Source organism: Miscanthus floridulus, chromosome 3 (genome assembly GCF_019320115.1).
Source record: "Miscanthus floridulus cultivar M001 chromosome 3, ASM1932011v1, whole genome shotgun sequence".
Lineage (NCBI taxonomy): Eukaryota > Viridiplantae > Streptophyta > Magnoliopsida > Poales > Poaceae > Miscanthus > Miscanthus floridulus.
In genome coordinates, this window is record NC_089582.1 from 137,775,105 (window position 1) to 137,795,297 (window position 20,193).

The 20,193-nt window shown below is 46.2% G+C and overlaps 1 protein-coding gene across 1 annotated transcript; it reads left to right on the forward strand.

The window, feature by feature from the left end:
- The first annotated feature begins 4,488 nt into the window (after positions 1 to 4,488).
- On the forward strand, positions 4,489 to 19,355 carry LOC136542577 (histone deacetylase 5-like). The gene is made up of 13 exons (XM_066535079.1): positions 4,489 to 4,768; positions 5,408 to 5,609; positions 5,717 to 5,863; positions 6,204 to 6,316; positions 8,876 to 9,087; positions 15,189 to 15,253; positions 15,579 to 15,749; positions 15,840 to 15,929; positions 16,674 to 17,030; positions 17,268 to 17,461; positions 17,569 to 17,725; positions 18,310 to 18,374; positions 18,511 to 19,355. The coding sequence occupies exons 1-13, from the start codon at positions 4,596 to 4,598 to the stop codon at positions 18,674 to 18,676; spliced, it is 2,112 nt and encodes a 703-aa protein (XP_066391176.1). The 5' UTR covers positions 4,489 to 4,595; the 3' UTR covers positions 18,677 to 19,355.
- The last annotated feature ends 838 nt before the right edge of the window (positions 19,356 to 20,193 follow it).

The following is a 20,193-nucleotide window of genomic DNA, read 5'->3' on the forward strand; positions in this document are numbered from 1 at the left end:
GTTCCCCACTGCCTTAAGGATTGCATCTAAGTCGGTGCTTAAGTCAATTTGATCCAATGGCTCACGTTGGACCCTCAGGGCTATATATATCAGCCCCTGCCCCACCCTCAGCAGATCCTAAAATCCTAATTCATATCTCTCCTTTAGATTAGCATACACCAGAGGGATTATGTCTAGAGCTCTCTAATGTAATAGATTAGTAGCTCGGGAGTGAGAGTCGAGTTGGGCTCATGCTCAAGTTCTGGATCTAGTCTTAGAGGCTCGACGAAGCCTTGTATCTTCACTTCTACATCTTGTAAGACTTATTATTGATTCATCATATTCTTATCTATATGGCTATGCTTACTTTGAATATATATCTTGCTTAGTTAAGATTATCATTGTTTTTGTGTGCGGGTTCATAGAGCGCTTAGCTTACTATAGTTTATCGATTGGGCTAAGTAGCCGAGTCTCGTGTAAGCATGGTGCTTATACGATGTTTTGCCTGTGAGTACACCCTGTTCTCTGGTTGGGTGGTAGTGGCGGGAGGTTATAGCCCCGTCTATCCTTTGTAGTCCACTACGAATTGAGTAGGTTCTTAAATTGTAGGACCATAGTCGCATCAGAAGAGTTATCTATTGTAGGTGCTCTATCATCTAAGCGGCGTCATGAAGTGCACAAGAGTAGTGTTAGTTTTAGCTCTAGTTGAGTATATATATACTTTGATCCTGTAATAAGAATATCATAGGAATCTACCTCATCCGTTGTTCTCCTGAGCTAATTAGTTTACATTATCTTAGTGACCTATCCTCTGAGTGTCATTATACTTAATTCTTATCATCACCTTTACTCTTTGCTTTAGCTATGTTGGTATGTTGATTAGTATACATTCCTTTGTTATCCAATAAATCTTTAATCCATTGTTTCCCTATGATAAAATATAAATAACGATACCTGGAATACTTCCGGTAAAATGCTACAATGGTATTCTGTGCGCTTGCGAAATCCTTCACATTCTATTTGTGTTAATAAATATCAACAGTGGAGCAAATGGTGAAGAACATGATGATGGTGGAGGCCATGGTGGTGATCAAGGTGCTCGGGCTTGAAAAAGAAGAAAGAGAAAAACAAAAAGCTCAAGGCAAAAGTGAAACTTGATAGGAGCTTTTGTGTTTTAGTGATCGAGATACTTAGTGAGTGTGATCACATTTAGGATATATAGTCGTACTATTAAGAGGGGTGAAACTCATCATGAAATGCGGTTATCAAAGTGTCACTAGATGTTATAACTCACTGCATATGCATTTAGATCTAGTGGAGTGCTAACACCCTTGAAAATATTTATAAAAATATGCTAACACACGTGCACAAGGTGAAACACTTGGTGACTAGCATATTTGATCAAGGGTGGAGAAGTTGGTGAAGAGAAGGCGCTGTTTTCACTGACCGGACTCGGGTTCTGAAGTGACCGAACTCGGTGTTCGAGCGATCGTTCAATTTTAGTGAAGCAGGCGCGCTCGAGCTCTGTCAGAGTCTTGACCGGACACTGCATAGTGAAAGTGACTGGATACGTAGGGCCTACGTCCGATCAGGGCTAACGTACGCTGACCTGAGGCAACTGGACTTAGCACGCGGCGGCAATGTGGACCAGACACTAGGCAGCGTCAGGTCGAGGTGGAACGGACGCGTCCGTTTGATAAAAAACCTCTCTACATAGTTTTGGGAGTCAATCAGACTCCATGGGTTCACGCGTTAAGAGAAGTGAGCGACACGTCCGGTCACAACGTTGGGTGCTCAGGCGCTTGCTTGATCTAACGCAGTGGCGGTGCGTCCTATCGTCATTTACTCAAGTGCACGATCTAGTTGATCGTTGGAGATCAACGAATGACATTGAACATGGGGGACACATGGACGATAGCGCACGACCAGACGCTAGGGCGTCTGAGTCTGGTCGTTTGGACCTACACGTCCGATCACCTCAAGTTGGGCTGTAGTGTGAGCCCAACGACTCTTTTTCGAGGAGGCCTATATAAGGTGTTTGGCCGGTTCTAACTCACTCTCTTGGCCATTTGTATTGACATAGCAATCTTGTGAGCTTAGCCAAAGCCATCCCACTCATCTCCATCATAGATTCACCATCTTTATGAGATTAGGAGTGAATCCAAGTGCATTGCTTTAGTGATTGTATCTAGAGGCACTTGGTGATTATGTTTCGCTACGGGATTCGCTTGTTTCTTTTAGTGGTTGCCGCCACCTAGATAGCTTGGTGCAGCGAGGATTATCGAGCGGAGGAAGATGATTGTCTCTGGCTCTGATCGTAGTGATTGTGAGAGGTTCTTGACCTTTTCCCGACGGAGAGCCAAAAGGTACTCTAGTGGACTGCTCGTGGCTTATGTGATCCTTATCTTGTGTTGGTTGTGTGGCACCCGGTTACGAGTTAGGCGTGTGATGCCTATTAGCGTGTGAACCTCTAAGTGAGTGAATCATCACGACAGGGACTAGCTTACCGACAAGCAAATGAACCTCGGTGAAAAATCTTGTGTCATCGTTGTCTCCGAGGATTTCTATTGTGATTGATTAATTGTCACTTGCTACGGCGGTATAACATCACTACCCTACTCTTGTACTTACTTTCTTAGTGTAGCTAAGTTTTTAGTGTAATTAGTTTTGAGAGCTAGCTTATCTCATGTCTAGTGGTTAGTGAGGCTCTTTAGTTAGTCTTTGAGAGCTCACTAACTTAGTGATAGTGACTTAGCCTCTTTGTGTGAATTAGAGATCATAGTGACTAGAATTATGGACAGGAGGCTTGTATTTTAAGTAGGCTAGCGCAACACTTGCTTTGTTTTTATAATTATCTAACCACCTTGCTTAAGTGTTGTCGTAGAAATTTTTATAGCCTATCCATCCCCTCTAACCATTAGGACCTTTCAGTATTACCCATACCCAAGAAGGTATACGATTTTCTACCCATACCCGACCCGTTTCACGTGGGTATGGATTTGGATAATGGGTATGAATACCCAACGACAGGTTGAGTAGCAACGCACGGGCATTGGTTAGTGATAATATACACATGTTAGAAGCGAATGTTTATAGTATTTTTAGGTGTTTCATATGTATGTTTCTAAGTGTTTTTATCCGAATGTTGCATAAGTAGATTTGGATGTTGCATAACATACATGTTGCAAGTATTTGTTTCAGGTGTTTTATACATATGTTTTGCAATTGTTTCATCTGGATGTTACATATGTTTTGCAATTGCTACACACGTATTTTCAAGTGTTTCTTATGTGTTTTTAGAAGTGTTTCAGACGTATCTTACAAGGGTTTCAGCTGTTTTGGATATATATTGCAAGTGTTTCATCTAAATGTTTTAAAAATAGTTTTTTTAAAAAATATTTGAAAGTAGATCGGGATGCTCCACATGTTGCAATGTGCCCTACCTGCCACAACCTTCTGCTGCAGTCGCTTGGGCGTCGTGCCTGCGCGTGGAGAGCGGAGGGATGGAGCGTTGCTTGACGGCGGGCGGGGAAGCAGGGAGATGGCGGCAGGGGCCTAGGCGGTCCCCGCATGCGTGTGGGAAGCAGGGGAGCAGCGCAGGTGCAACAGACGTGGATGGGAGCAGCACCGCAGGGAAGCGCTCGGAGCGGCGGGGAGGGGAGGGGCACAGGAAGCACAGGGAGCGGCACGGATAGTCCCTTGCCCGTGCGTGCAACAGACATTGGTACGGGTGTGTACTAGGCCCGAGCGTCTAGACGCGCAAGTCCATCCGAACTTTTAGGCGCTAGCAGTGCCGTACTTCAAATCTAGACTAAGGTCTTGTTTAAATTTAGGGTGTAAAATTTTTAGGTATCACGTCGGGTGTTATATGAGGTGTCGTATGTAGTATTTGGATACTAATAAAAAAACAAATTACAGAATCCGTCAGTAAACCGCGAGACAAATTTATTAAGCCTAATTAATCTGTCATTAGCACATGTATTACTATAGCACTACATTGTTAAATCATTGTCTAATTAGGCTTAAAATATTAGTCTCATAAAGTAGTCGTAATCTATGTAATTAGTTATTTTTTAGTTTATATTTAATACTCTATGTACGTGTTTAAATATTTGATAGGATATGATATAAATTTTTAGGGAGCTAACCAAGGCCTATCATGCTTTTTGATGGACCTACGGAGGGAGGTGACGTTGGAATTGGACGGAGGGCACTCGACGGATTCGGAGTTGGAGGCCGATTCGGCGCCGTCGGATTCGGCGGCACTGTTTATGCACTGTAGCATTTTGTTTTTATTTGATAATAATTGTCTAATTGTTGATTAATTATGCTCAAAATATTTGTCTCGTGGAGTACAATCAAACTGTGCAATTAGTTTTTGATTTCGTCAATATTTAGTACTCTATGCATGTACCACAAGTGTGATGTGACGGAAAAACGGGGAACATGGCCTGAATTGAAAGCCCGTCGCTACCCACTTCCAGGTCGGACCCACGTCTCACATCAAGACCTCCCGACTCCGAGTCGTCGGAGAGGACGCCTGAACCCCGACTTCCCACTCGCCTGCTCTCCCCTTTCGCGTCCTCCGCTCCGGTGCTTCGTCTCCGCGCCGCGCGATGGCGGCGCCGGCTCCGGCTCCGGCTCCCCCAATGGCCGCGCCGCGGGTGGGGTTGCTGTACGATGATCGGATGTGCGCGCACGCGACGCCTGACGGGGAGGAACACCCGGAGAACCCCGAGCGGCTGCGCGCCATCTGGCGCAAACTCAACGCCGCGGGCGTCGCGTCCAGGTATGGCGCTAGAGGCCGCTCTCCCGCTCCCTTGTGTCGAGCTGAGAGCGTCGTGGTTTTCGTAGGGATGGGTGAGGCTTGCACGGCGCACCCGGTGCCCTCGGTGTTCATTTTTCCGTTCGAATTGCCTGGAACGAAACGAAAGCCTCCGCCGCTCGTGCGCCATGGCTTTTACTTATTCTCCCTCTGTTGTTGCTGTGGCCGGACCATTTCGATCTGATAATTGGCCTAATGATTGCGTAAATTACCATGGGAGTGTTGGAGTTCATGATTTTCTCCCCTAGGTTTAGGTATCAAATGCAAAATGTCTAACATGTGAAAAAAATCTGTAGTGCAAAGCAAAATAACTTTGTGAAACATTTGGTTCAAACAATGCATCGATCCCTTAAAAAGTCGCTTCGATCGTACACTTACATATGTAAATCATTAAGTTGTTTATGGCATTCTAGATGCAGGTCTTGCTTCTTGCTTTAACTTCGATGCTAGTAAACTAAAACCTTAAACATCAGCTTTATAACTGTTTTTATGTTGATCTGGTTCACTATTTTGCTTAGCCAGTTAGGGTAGTGGTTTTTTCCCTTATATATTAAGGACAGCGGTCGTGTTCTGCAATGCTACTGTAACATAAATCTCTTCTAGGTGTGTGGCCCTTAAGGCGAAGGAAGCTGAGGACAAATATATAGCTTCTGTTCACAGCACAAGCCATATAAAGCTGATGAAGGAGATTAGCTCAAAGAAATATGATGCCAGCAGGAACAAGATTGCTAGGAAATTCAATTCCATTTACTTCAACAAGGGTTCCTCGGAATCTGCTGTTCTTGCAGCTGGTTCTGTCATAGAGGTCATTTTACATCTTCTTACATAAGCCCATTTCCTCCTTTTCTGTAGCTATATATACCCCGCCTCATTGGTAGGAAAAAACTGAAAAGTGGATTATTTGGCAATTAGGTAGCTGAGAAAGTTGCTGCAGGTGAGTTAAGTTCTGCTATTGCTCTAGTCAGACCTCCAGGCCACCATGCAGAACATGATGAGGCAATGGGATTTTGTCTCTTCAACAATGTGGCGGTTGCAGCTAATTATCTCTTAAACGAGAGGGTATGTACTGAATTTTTTCTCTTTCTGTCTCTCTGCGTTTGTGTATTGGGTGGGGGAGGTCATTTTAAAGGTGGTACCTATGTTCATCACTGCAGCTAATTATCTCTTAAACGAGAGGGTATGTACTGAAATTTCTCTCTCTCTGTCTCTCTGTGTTTGTGTAGTGTGTGTGTGTGGGGGGGGGGGGGGGGGGGGGGTGATGGGGGGAGTGGGGGGAGGTCATTTTAAAGGTGGTACCTATGCTCATCACTTCCTACAGGGAATCCAGTGTTATACTTTGTTCTAATGCAATCAAATAATGTGTTTTGTTCACTTTTGAACCTTGTTCTTTCTATTGCAGCCTGATTTAGGTATCAAGAAGATATTGATTGTCGATTGGGATGTTCACCATGGCAATGGCACACAGAAAATGTTCTACAATGATCCTCGTGTATTATTCTTCTCGGTTCACAGGTTTGACAAGACACACTGATATTTTTTTGCTGGTTTTCTTTAGACTTCAGAGTAGCTTCAGTACCATTACAATATTACGTTAGCAAAGTTATGGCAGTTTTTTTTTTCTCTTTTATTTGGAGAGTTATTGTTCTTGGAACGTCCATAATATCAATATCATGGTTTACTTTCCTAGGAAACACTGGAAACTTGCAGTTAATAGAATAATTTAAGACCTCCAATGATTATCTGTATGGTATCAACAGAGTCGTTTAGGGTAGAGCAAGCAGGCTGTATTTTGATGCCTTTTGATTATACGATGCAATCCAGTGTGATTTGTGCTCACATTCCACAAATTCAACTTGCTCATTACTCACCCTTTACAAGTTACAACATGAAAATAATAAATCATATTCTCGTATCACTCCAAGATTGGCTGAACAGCATGGTTCTTGCGCAATCGCCTCAGGGGTCAGTTTTACAAATCTAATTTCTTCACCTAACGTATTGTGCCGTGGAACCTATTAATCAAACACCTACTGTGGCCATTGAAGCTTGTAAGAATATGGTACTCTTGAATGCTTCAACCGTAGTGATAGGAACTGAGCCTAGCACTTAGTTGGAGGGTGCGGCGTACATTCTCCTTACCAAGGTTTACGTCCCTTTCCTCTCAAATTCGGTGCCTATTTTCTTCTTAATAAAAGTCACCTTACACTTGCCACACAGGCGCACACACACACACAATCTTAGATTCTTAGTCATGGCTATTTGACACTATCCAGTTCTGTCCACACTAACCAATTCGTACATTGGCCTTTGATACTCAAGGTGACCTATTGTATGAATCAGCTTGATAGATTCACATGCTGTAGCCTGTGATATGTGTCTAAGGTGTCTCCTTGAACCATCTAACCAGTTCCACTGATATGGCATATCAAACTTATAAATTTAGTATGTATAACGCCATCTGCATGCTTATAGAAGATAGACTTCTTTTTAGTTCACAGTAGTGTTATTGTGGTTGATTTGCATAATCATAATTTTCATAAATTTACAACTCTTTTCTTTCTTTTGGTCCTTTGGAAAATATGGAACGAGAACATCGTTGCAATCAACACAATCACTCGAATCTTGGATCATAAACTGTTCAATTTAGTGTGTGCTTGTAGCCACCTTAATGAAGCCATAATAAAATATCTATAGTTCTAAACAACAACAACAACAACAAAGCCAGTCCCAAACAAGTTGAGGTAGGCTATAGTTGAAACCCAGTAGAAGCAATCAAGGGTCAGGCACGAGAATAGCTGTTTTCCAAGCACTTCTATCTAAGGCTAAGTCTTTGGGTATATTCCATCCTTTCAAGTCTCATTTTATTGCCTCTACCCAAGTCAACTTCGGTCTTCCTCTGCCTCTCTTCACGTTACTATCCTGGCTTAGGATTCCACTACGCACCGGTGCCTCTGGAGGTCTTCGTTGGACATGTCCAAACCATCTCAACCGGTGTTGGACAAGCTTTTCTTCAATTGGTGCTACCCTAATCTATCACGTATATCATCGTTCCGAACTCGATCCCTTCTTGTATGACCGTAAATCCAACGCAACATACGCATTTCCGCGACACTTGCCTTTTAGCTTATGTGGTACCCTTTTGTCACATAGGGCATCAGATGTTTGGCGCCACTTCATCCACCCTGCTTTGATTCTATGGCTAACATCTTCATCAATATTCCCATCTCTCTGTAGCATTGATCCTAAATATCGAAAGGTATCCTTCCTAGGTACTACTTGACCTTCCAAACTAATATCTTCCTCTTCCCGAATAGTAGTGCCGAAGTCACATCTCATATACCCAGTTTTAGTTCTACCGAGTCTAAAACTTTTAGACTCCAAAGTCTCCCGCCATAACTCTAGTTTCTGATTCACTCTTGTCCGGCTTTCATCAATTAGCACTATATCGTCCGCGAAAAGCATGCACCAAGGGATGTCCCCTTGTATGTCCCTTGTGACCTCATCCATCATTAAGGCAAACAGATAAGGGCTCAAAGCCGACCATTGATGTAGTCCTATCCTAATCGGGAAGTCATTTGTGTCTCCATCACTTGTTCGAACACTAGTCACAACATTGTTGTACATGTCCTTAATGAGCCCGACGTACTTCGTTGGGACTTTATGTTTGTCCAAAGCCCACCATATAACATTTGTTGGTATTTTATCATAAGTCTTCTCCAAGTCAATAAAAACCATGTGTAGGTCCTTCTTTTTCTCCCTATGCCGCTCTATAACTTGTCTTATTAAGAAAATGGCTTTCATGGTTGACCTTTCGGGCATGAAACCAAATTGGTTCATAGAGACCCGCGTTATTGCTCTCAAGCGATGCTCGATAACTCTCTCCCATAGCTTCATAGTATGGCTCATCAACTTAATTTCCTGGTAATTAGTACAACTTTGAATATCCCCTTTATTCTTGTAGATTGGTACCAATATACTTTTCCTCCACTCGTCAGGCATCTTGTTCGATCGAAAAATCTATAGTTCTAAAGATATAAACAAATGTTTATTGTTCTAATGTTTGTTTTGTAGATTTGATTATGGAAGCTTCTATCCTGCTGAAGGGGATGCTTCTCATTGTTTCATCGGGGAAGAAGCTGGTAAAGGGTATAACATCAATGTTCCCTGGGAGCATGGGAAGTGTGGTGACGCTGATTATATTGCTGCATGGGACCATGTACTGCTTCCTGTCACTAAAGTTTTTGACCCTGATATAATACTGGTATCGGCTGGGTTTGATGCAGGTATGTAGTTGTAAAGTTCTTTGAAACTCTTCTATTCCACTAACTTAGCAACTTGTTACTTTAAACATTTATGTAAATCAAGGCAACATTGTGCTGGCAAGCGTTTTTTAAATATTCCATGGGCTAACTGAGCACTGTTTGGACTAGTACAACTTATCTACCTGATTATATTGTTGCATAATAAGTGAGGTTTCTGCTGATGAATTCATAAAATCTTGTGAAGCTTTGTTTCAGCATTGAACTGTGGATACACAATATTAGAATCTATACTTCTGGAGTGCTGGTGCATCTTTGTGGTAGATCTCTTTGCGGCAGGCCATTGATAGATAATCTGCTACTCACATCCCTCTTTTGTCATAGGAGCATAGGAACAGTGCCTGCTCCCTCCTTCCTGTCAATAGGACAGCAGTAGTTGGGAGTATGGCTATAGTAAGATGTACAGTAGTAGGTGTTAGACATAATCTGCTGCTCCCCATTCTCTCCTTGGTTAGAGACTGGTCGGCTCGACCGACCACTCCCTGTTGGGAGTTGGGGACTGATCGGCTCTGCCGACCAGCTCCTGTAGCTATAGTAGTATTGCAATAGGCCACCTCTAGTACATTAGTTGGTAGCTATTACATCAGTCATGTCTTGGTACTGGGCTGAGGTAAGCTTTGTACTGCTAGGAGTAGGTATTTGATGTACCCTGTACCTTAGGAGTAGGTAGTTGGTGTACTTTTATACTCAGGAGTAGGTAGTTGGCCAACAAATATGTACCTGTTAGAGGTACAGCTAGAGTTGTATATATTCCATCTAAAGGGCAATGCAATACTCGGTTTAGTTGCCACAAACCAAAGGGCAGGGCTTCGGCCAACGCTGGTGCTTGTGCTGAGTGTGTGTATGCGCTGTTCTCAATCTCTTCTTCTACCTCTAGCCATAGTGAGTGAGTGTGTGTGCTGGTAAGCTAGTTGCTTACTTGTGCAGGGCAGCCAGGGATCAACAAGTGGTATCGGAGCCGTACAAGCGCCGTCACCGGACTAACCGCTGGCGATGACGGACAGCCATGACAGGAGGTCGTTGTGCGCACAGTGCGGGAGGTCAGCGGCACCAGTTGGCCGACGCTGACTCGCATCAACTATGGCGAATGGGCGGTGACCATGAAGGTCAAGCTCAGAACCCGACGGCTCTGGAATGCCATTGACAAGGGCACCGACAACGAAGAAGACGACATGTCAGCGTTGGAAGCCATTCTCGCTGCTGTGCTAGCGGAGTACAGGGAACCGTTGGGGGCGAAGAGCTCTGCTAAGGAGGCGTGGGAGGCCATTGCGGCGATGCGCGTCGGTTCCGACCGCGCAAAGGCGACGGCCCACCTGCTGAAGCAGGAGTACGCCAACCTCAAGTTCAAGGATGGTGAGGCGGTGGAGGATTTCTCCCTCCACCTGCACGCTCATCAGTAAGCTGAGGAGCCACGGTGTCACCAACTCACCATCGACGAAGAAGAGGCGGTCTCCAAGTACCTCCACTCCGTGCCGGCGAAGTACATCCAGATTGCTCTCTTCATAGAGACGATGGTGGACTTGTCCACCCTCACCATTGGGGATGTGACAGGCCGTCTACGGGTGGTGGATGAGCGCATGGAGCAGGCCACAGCAACGACAGACAGCGGCAAACTGCTGTTGACAGAGGAGTGGGCTGCCCAGATGAACGAGAAGAAGTCCAGGGAAGCCTCTTCCAACCGCGGTGGCGATGGCAAGCGCCGCGGTAAGGCTTCTTCGGAGAAGAAGAAGAAGGTCGACCCCAACGCCTGCCGGCGCTGCGGAAAGACGGGCCATTGGGCAAAGGAGTGTCCAAATCGCAAGCAGGAGAAGAAGGCTGAGGCTCATCTGGCGTAGGCTGATGATGATGAGGCCACTCTCCTGATGGCGACGTTCTGTGCACTGCACGACGTTGAGGCCAAGGAGAAGGGAGAGGGGTTGACGGTGGAAGGGTCTGGGAAGGCTCTGAAGGCTGTCAACCTCGACGAACCGCGCGCCGAAGTCCACCTCGGACGTGTGGGCGGTGAGCAGGAGTAGCGGTGGTATCTGGACTCCGGCGCCAGCAACCACATGGCGGGCTCCAAGGCAGCCTTCTCCGAGCTCGACGACGACGTGACCGTCACGGTGAAGTTCGGTGATGGCTCAAGGGTGGCGATACGGGGGCGCACCACCATCATCTTTAGGTACCAGAACGGCGAGCACCGCGCACTAACGGATGTATATTACATCCCACAGCTGCGTTCAAGCATCATCAACATCGGCCAGCTGGATGAGCGCGGCAGCGAGGTACTGATCAAGGACGGCGTCCTCAGGATCAGGGACCGGGAGCAGCGGCTTCTTGCCAAGGTGAAGAGGTCCCAGAATCGGCTATACCTACTCGACCTCAAGGTGGAGCAGCCCATCTGCTTGGCTGCACGGCGCTCGGAGGAGCCGTGGCTGTGGCATGCCCGGTATGGACATCTCAGCTTCGACGCTCTTGGTCGGCTGGACAAGATAGTGACTGGGCTGCCTCACATCGAGCACGTAGGCGAGCTGTGTGACAGCTGTCTGGCCAGGAAGCAAAGAAGGCTGCCGTTCCCGAAGACGGCGAAGTACCGCGCGGCAGAGACCCTCGAGCTGGTCCATGGTGACCTTTGCGGGCCGATCACGCCGGCGACGCCCGGCGGGCGCAAGTACTTCATCTTACTGGTGGATGACTGCAGCCGGTACATGTGGTTGTAGCTTCTGACCAGCAAGACCGAGGCGGCGGAAGCAGTCAAGAAGTTCAAGGCGCACGCGGAGGCGGAGAGCGGCAAGAAGTTGCGCGTGCTGCGGACTGATCACGGCGGCGAATTCACTTCGGTGGAATTCGCTGTGTACTGCGCTGATCAAGGCATGGTGCGACCACACACCAACAGAAAGGCGTGGTGGAGCGGCGGAACCATACGGTGGTCGACATGGCTCGATTCATGATGAAGGCTAAGAAGATGTCGGCGAGTTCTGGGGAGAGGCGGTGACCACGACGGTGTTTATCCTCAACCGCGCGTCCACCAAGGCCCTGAAGGGCAAGACGTCGTTCGCCGGCCATGTAAAGAACACCAAGCCTCACCTCGGCAAGCTGGAAGACAGGAGCACGCCGATGGTACTCCTGGGCTACGAGGAGGGCAGCAAGGCCTATCGGCTTTATGATCCTAAGAGAGACAAGGTGGTGATCTCTAGGGATGTGGTGTTCGATGAGAAGACGGCCTGGGACTGGGACAGTCCGGGCACGGGGGAAGCTGGCGGCTTCACTAGCACCTTCGTCGTCGAGCGCATGGTCATCCACGGTGGTGGAGATGCTGGAGAGGAGGTGCCGACCACTCCAGCAACAGAGCCGAGCACTCCTGGGGCACTGCCGAGCACTTCAGCAGCAGTGCAGAGCGCTCCAGCAGTAGAGTCGACCACTCCAGGAGTGGTGCCGACCACTCCGGCAATGGTGCCGAGCGGTCCAGCAGCGATGCCGACCACTCCGGCAGAACAAGGAAGCCGGGGACCACCGATCGAGTTCACCTCTCCTCCGAGCGACATCAGCGAGTTCGTGGATGCCTTCCACGACGGCGAGGAGGTTCGGTTCCGCAGGTTGGACAACATCGTCGGCAATGCAGGGGCCGCAGGCCTGGCGAGTCGGCTGCTCGATGATCTAGAGCTGCTCCTTGTTAGTGCCGAGGAGCAACCGACGTTCGCTGTGGCTGAACGCGACGCCAATTGACGACGGGCGATGTTGGAAGAGATGAAAGCCATCGAGGACAATGGCACATGGGAGTTGGTAGATCCACCGGTGGGCTGCAGGCCGATCGGCTTGAAGTGGGTCTACAAGGTGAAGCGGGACGAGCGCGGCGCCATTGTCAAGTACAAGGCTCGGCTCGTCGTCCGTGGCTTCGAGCAGCATGAGGGCATCGACTTCGAGGAAGTCTTTGCTCCGGTGGCGCGAATGGAGTCCGTTCGCTTGCTGTTGGCCATGGCAGCAGCGAAGGACTGGCGTGTCCACCACCTCGACGTCAAGTCTGCGTTCCTCAACGGCGAGCTCGCGGAGACGGTCTTCGTCAAGCAAGCTCCGGGCTTCGCCGTCAAGGGCGCTGAGCACTTGCTCAAGCTGCGCAAAGCGCTGTACGGGCTGCGGCAGGCCTCTCAGGCGTGGAACGCTAAGCTCGACACCACCTTGGGCGAGCTTGGGTTCACTCGCTGCGCTACAGAGCACGCGCTCTACACGCGGCGACAGGGGAAGGAGGAGCTCGTCGTCGGCGTGTACGTGGATGACTTAATCGTCACCGGAGCGCGAGCAGAGGACATCGACGGTTTCAAGCGTGAGATGGCGGCTCGTTTTAAGATGAGCGATCTCGGCGCGCTCTCCTACTACCTCGGCATTGAGGTGAGGCAGGGGAAGCAAAGCATCTCCCTGGGTCAGCGTGCCTATGCGGAGAAGCTGCTGGAGCGCGGCGGCATGGCGGAGTGCAAGCCGTGCGCGACTCTGATGGAGGAGCGGCTGAAGCTGAGCAAGCACAGCACTGCTGCAAAGGTGGACGCGACGCGCTACCAGAGTATTGTCGGCGGGCTGTGCTACCTCACTCATACCCGACCAGACATTGCGTTCGCTGTTGGGTACGTCAGCCGTTTCATGGAGGACCCGTGCGAATATCACTGGTCGGCAGTGAAAAGATTGTTGCGCTACGTCAAGGGGACGCTCGATCAAGCGATCATCTTCCCCAAGAGTGGCGGCAAGGGAGGGTTGCGGCTCACGGTGTTCCGTGAGGCACCCCCAAGGCAAAGGAAGGTGAGCCGGAGCTCATTGTTTTCAGTGATGCGGACATGGCGGGTGACATTGATGGGCGACGGAGCACCTCAGGCGTGCTCGTCTTCTTTGGAGCGGCCCCCATTGCTTGGCAGTCGCTGAAGCAAAAGATCGTGGCGCTATCGACGTGTGAGGCGGAGTACGTCGCAGCGGCCACGGCGCCGTGCCAGGCTGTCTGGCTGCGCCGGCTGCTGGGCGAGCTGACCGGCGAGGAAGCTCACCCGCCAGCTCTGATGGTGGACAGCCAGCCCGCCATCGTCCTCGCCTAGAACCCTGTCCTCCACGACCGGAGCAAGCACATCGACATCAAGTTCCACTTTCTCTGGGACTACATCGATGGAGGGCAGATCGTCATCGAGTTTGTCACCGGCAGATAGCTCGCTGACATCCTCATCAAGTCACTCGAACACCTACGGTTCATGGAGCTGAGGAAGATGATTGGCATGGATGAGGTCAAGGCATCGGGCTAGCAGCAGGATTAGGGGAAGAATTGTTAGACATAATCTGCTGCTCCCCAGTCTCTCCTTGGTTGGAGACTGGTCGGCTCGGCCGACCACTCCCCGTTGGGAGTTGGGGACTGATCGGCTCTGCAGACCAGTTCCTGTAGCTGTATTGCAATAGACCACCTCTAGTATATTAGTTGGTAGCTCTGAGGTAAGCTTTGTACTGTTAGGAGTAGGTAGTTAGTGTACCCTGTACATTAGGAGTAGGTAGTTGGTGTACTCTTGTACTCAGGAGTAGGTAGTTAGCCAACAACTATGTACCTGGTAGAGGTACAACTAGAGTTGTATATATTCCATCCAAATGGCAATGGAATACTCAGTTCAGTTGCCACAAACCAAAGGGCAGGGCTTCGGCCAACGCTGGTGCTTGTGCTGAGTGTATGTATGCGTTGTTCTCAATCGCTTCTTCTACCTCTAGCCATAGTGCGTGAGTGTGTATGCTGGTAAGCTAGTTGCTTACTTGTGCAGGGCAGCCAGGGATCAACAGTAGGTAGCAATCATAGTAACAAGTAGCGGGCAGCATGGCCCTTAGTTTGACTTCTGTAATTCTTTGCTTCTATATGAAGGCATTGGCTAGACAGTTCAGCAGCTGCAATTCACGTGTTCATGTGTGTGTGTGATCTGATCTCCTCTTCTTCAACCTCCAGTGTGTGTGTGTGAGTGAGGGGTGTGGTGATACACACCTGAGTGACGAAGCTGGTGAACAATCATGTCTGTTCTTATCGTTCATTGGTTTTGAAATTCTATTCTGATATCTGTGTTCCATTCCATTGCTAGCATTGGGTGATCCTCTCGGTGGGTGCTGCATTACACCAAATGGATATGCACTTCTACTAACAAAGGTATAGAGTTGCAGAAAAACAGCTTTTAATCATATTTCAGTTTTCACCACATCATGCACTTTCCTGTCCCTAAAGCAGACATTAATGTTGCTTGAACTTCAAAACAGTTCAGATGAACTGGAATAGGTTAAATGGATCAAAGTTGTCTAAAACCTCTTAACATTGCATATTTTATGCCTGTTAGAATTTTCATTTGATTTCATTCATCTATCTAGTGTTTCCTCTATGCATCTTGGCCCTTGGGCATATCATGCAAAGCCTATACAGAAGACCCTTTAAAAAATCCCATTGCCTGCCCTTCTCATCTGTATGCCAAATTCTGCAGTTGTTAGGATTTGCTCAAGGAAGGATAGTGATGGCCCTTGAAGGAGGTTATAACCTTAGGTCCATAGCAAATTCAGTTTGTGCTTGTGCAAAAGTTCTCTTGGGAGACAAATTCACATTCAACGCTCCAGAGATGCAGCCATTTGAATCTACATGGAGAGTTATACAAGCGGTAACGGTCTGCATGCACTATTGCTGTCTAGTTCTTTACTTTCTGCGGATATTTATAGCCGCTTTGTCTTTTGAATTCCACATTGGCTAGGTACGCAATGAATTGAAGACATGCTGGCCTGTTCTGAGTAGCAAGCTGCCAGAAAATGTATCATTGAGGATTAGGCCTTCACCAAGCGAGGTATATTTACCCTTTCTCATTTGGCCTACGCTTGGATTAATGAATTATGCTTTGGTGTAAGAAATGTTTATCTCTTAGCCATGCTTTCTGGTAACTTGACCCTATCTTCTCCAAAAAAAAAAAAAATTCTGGTGATACGTTGTCAAAATAGTTCCAGCTTTAACCCAATTATGAAATTGAACTTTCCACTGCAGGGTTTAATACAGTGTATTGTATTTCAATTTATTCAAAATGTGATTGCATGAACATGAACCATGTTAAGAAGCTCAGTTTATAGGCTACTGCATGCTATCTTTTTTCAGAGCACTTGATGAACTATTGAGAAAAGATACTTCCGTATCAGCCACAAAATGATCATGAATTCCCTGTGTAATGCTGACAATGTGTGATTGTGAAATCCCTGTGTAATGCTGACAAATATGGGTCGAAATCCACATGCCATGTCATCAAGACATCCTTTTTTTCCTTTGGACAAATGCTTCATTCATGTCTATTGCTAGATCCTAACTCCTGAGATGCCACATGGTAGAAATCAGATGTGAGTTATATAGCTCAAATCTGTTGATGATTTTATCTAAAATTATCTTTGTATTAATGATGTTGCATTTTTTTATAATTTATGTGGCGCGCTGCACTGAGACTCACTGACGACTAAGACAAACTTCATATAGACACATTAATCCAGTAGTCAGGCTTGAATAATTGAATAATTTTCCTTTTGTATTTCCTTATGTTAATGAACAGCTCAACGCTCCCTCTGATTCCGAATCTGATAGTGAAGATGTTGCTGAGCTCCTTGCCACTGTTGCATCTGTCAATGTTATTGAAGTTGCTGATGATGCTATAAGTGAACACCTCTCAAAGATGAAACTTGATGATGACAACCTTTCAGTGAAGACTACCTCAAGTTGCTCAGCAGCAGAACAGCATCTAGTTGATTCAGTAAAAGTACAAAACAATGCATCTGAGGTGCTGACCAAAAGAATATCTGATTTATCTCTCGCTTGGCAATCAGATTTATCAAGAACTGATGTCTGGTATGCCAGTTTTGGTTCAAACATGTGGGGACCAAGATTTCTATGCTATGTTCAAGGAGGGAAGGTAAAGTTCAAGACTCAATGTTTTTTTCATGGAGCATTGGTTCCTTTATCAGTCTGGTCTGCTTGTTTGATGTCACAGCATTGGAGACCTTCGTGATTCTTTTAGGATATATGCCAATACTTAATGAATAAATTGGTTTCCAGTGTTCCTGTCAATATAGTCCTTGACGTTTTTATCTTATATAAGCAGTATGCTTTAAGAGATACTAAATTTGATATTCCTTTTGATCTGGGGCAGGCTGAGGGTATGAGTATAGCGTGCTGCGGATCACGTGACACAAGCTCACCAAAAGGAACCATGTGGAAGACTGTACCTCACAGCTTGCTCTTTGGTAGATCGTCTACCCCTTGTTGGGGAACTGGTGGTGTTGCTTTTCTCAACCCTGAGATAAACTACAATGAGAAGTCGTATGTCTGCATGTACAAAATAACGTATGTTTGTTACATTGACACGTTATTGATCTTTCAATTTAGGCAGGGTGGCATTTTGTCATTCTTTTAGTACCTGGCATCTCATCTGATTTGCCTGTCTTCAACAGGTTGGAGCAGTTCAATGACATCTTGTTTCAGGAGAACCGTTTAGTGCTGGAGGATGGCAAAGACGGAAATGTTGTGTATCCTGACTCTCCTTTGATTGGTTCATCTGAAATCAAGTTTATATCTACAAACAAAGCTATTCATCTTGAACCTATTAAGGTTTGATTTGCTTGTCCCACTTCTACAATTGTACCCTTCCCTTTGTACAGAATTTCTATATGCTTTTTAATGAGATTAAATAACACCGTACTAGTGCTGTTGAAAACATCACTGCTAAATGTATGACAGGCTAACGACTGCCGTTCTAAGAGCTTATTGATAGATGGCAAGCCCTTTTCCCATAGCGATATAGATCACTTTTACCTTGAGTGTTTCCTTTAAAGTTTTAGTTTGATCCCTGTAGGAATTGTTAATATTGATCTGTTTAGCAAGGAGCAGAACCGGCCTCTTTGAGTATTCAAGTTCATCTGGTCTTAGAAATGATTGTATGGCCAGGTTGACAGGGCGCCAAAATCTCTGTTGACATCATAAGCAACGTTGAAATGAAGCCTGATTTTAGTATGCTAAAAACACAACAGCAAAAAAAAAAAACAGTTTCATGTCATCAGTGGACTAATTTCAAACCCCAGCCTTATCAGCGTAATTGTGACACCATGTTTAATTTTTGTTGTATTCTCTATGTGGCATACTGAGTTCAAAAGTTATGGAATACATCTAATGTCTGCTGGATGAATTTCTTGCAGGATAGCTGGTACTCCAATGTACTTTATCTTGGGAATGAGGATGAACTTCCAATTCTAACTATGACGTGAGTTTCATTGTATTCATCAAGTCTTTCCCCCAAAAATTCTCATTTCCAAATGGCAGTTGAATGTAACTTTTTGAAGGGCAGTCAAAATGTGTTTTCCCTGCAATGTGATTAAAATTTCCTCTGGTCTGTGCAGGTGCCCCGCATCAGATATTGAGAGGTTCAAATCTGGTGAGCTGCCTTTAGCACCTCCATCAGAGACATATGCGGCCACTCTGATAAGGGGACTAGTGGAAGGGAAGCAACTGGATACGGACGGAGCTGCCAACTACATCAATGCTGCTGCTGCAAAAGGCCTGTGAAGGCTGCTTCAGCGTGTGCTTTGTACAGCCAGTAGGTAGTAGTAAGGATACACTATTTGGTAGCGTGAGGACACAGATTGATTGAGGACCAGGAGTGTTGGACAAGCTTCATTCTCCGCGAATAGAGAACTTGGATCCAATTTGAATTGGGCAGGATGATTCGAGCTTGCCCTAGCTTGATCATTGGTGAATGGTGATCTCCCCTGGTAGGTCAAGTCTGAAAGAAACACTAGCTGTGTCGGGGTGGAGCAACACTAGCAGGTGCTCTCACTGCACTAGTGTCGTTCTTGTCTTGGGATGCCATGCCGGTGATGTTATTTTGTACTGTTACTGCCTTCTGTTAATGTGTTGCCTGGAGTTAGGGTGGGTTTGGGAGGGCTTCTCCTTTTTTTCACAGAAAAAATGACTGCAAATGGCTACTCCTAGCAAACCGTTTGGTAGGGCTTCTCCAGCCGTTTCGTAGGGCTTCGACGTATGAGCCGGGCTGGAGAGGAGCCCGAGCCCTACCAACGGGGCATATTGTTGTTTTGCTGCTACTGGTGGTGGGCAGCGCAATAACCACTCTCCGAGCGACGTAACTTCGTTATTTCATTTGCATGCACTTCAACAATACATATATTTTCCCCTATTTTTACACAATACATATTTCAAGTAATATCAGAAAGCAGTTTTCCTTGTTTCTTTCCCTAGTACAGTTATATTTCTAGCCACTTCAGTTGCCAATTGCAACCACGCCCTCCCCCACCGTGCAACGCCAAATCTCAACCTCTAGATATTAGCCATGTCGGTTAATCCTTCGCCCTGGTTAACAGGGCTTTAAGCGGCTTTGGCTTTGGCTCATCCACCTGAATCCTGGAAAGACGTAGCAATACAGTACATTTTTGCCAGATTCTGTAGGGAAACCTTTTTTTTTTGGCAAAAAATACGAATTTATATAAGTAATATGAAAGTAAAAAAAATCGCCTGGTGCTTGACTATGGGCCTATGGCCTTGTTGCCCGGCTGGCTCGAGAGGTCCTTGCTGGGTGGCCTTCACCTTGTTGAGAATTATTATTAATGATCAATTAGGGAATAATCTTAAAGGGTATCTTTTTACCCCTCTCTCTTTCAAAGTCTACCATACTCTAGATTTCTTATGTGTTAAGTGCATTGGTATGAATTTATTTTGAGATTTGCAAGTATCGGGGGAGAGTCTCTCTAATTAATAACATGTTGCAAAAATCATATTGCACTATTTTCTTTTTATGAGTTTTTCCTTGGGGTTTCTCATATAAAGTTTTTAAGAGGCAATATCAACACAAGGTTATGTCAATCATCCATTTTTCCCACAGGGGGTTTTTGGTGGATGATATTGAGATATGATATGCATTGTACTCTTTTGTTTATGTGAGTTTTCCCTTTGAAGTTTCTCATATAATTTTTTTGATGAGGCAATGTCAATGTAAAGTTATATGCTTATCATCTATTTTTCTTCACCAGGGTTTTTGGAATATGTTTTTAGACTAAGGCTTTGGGTTT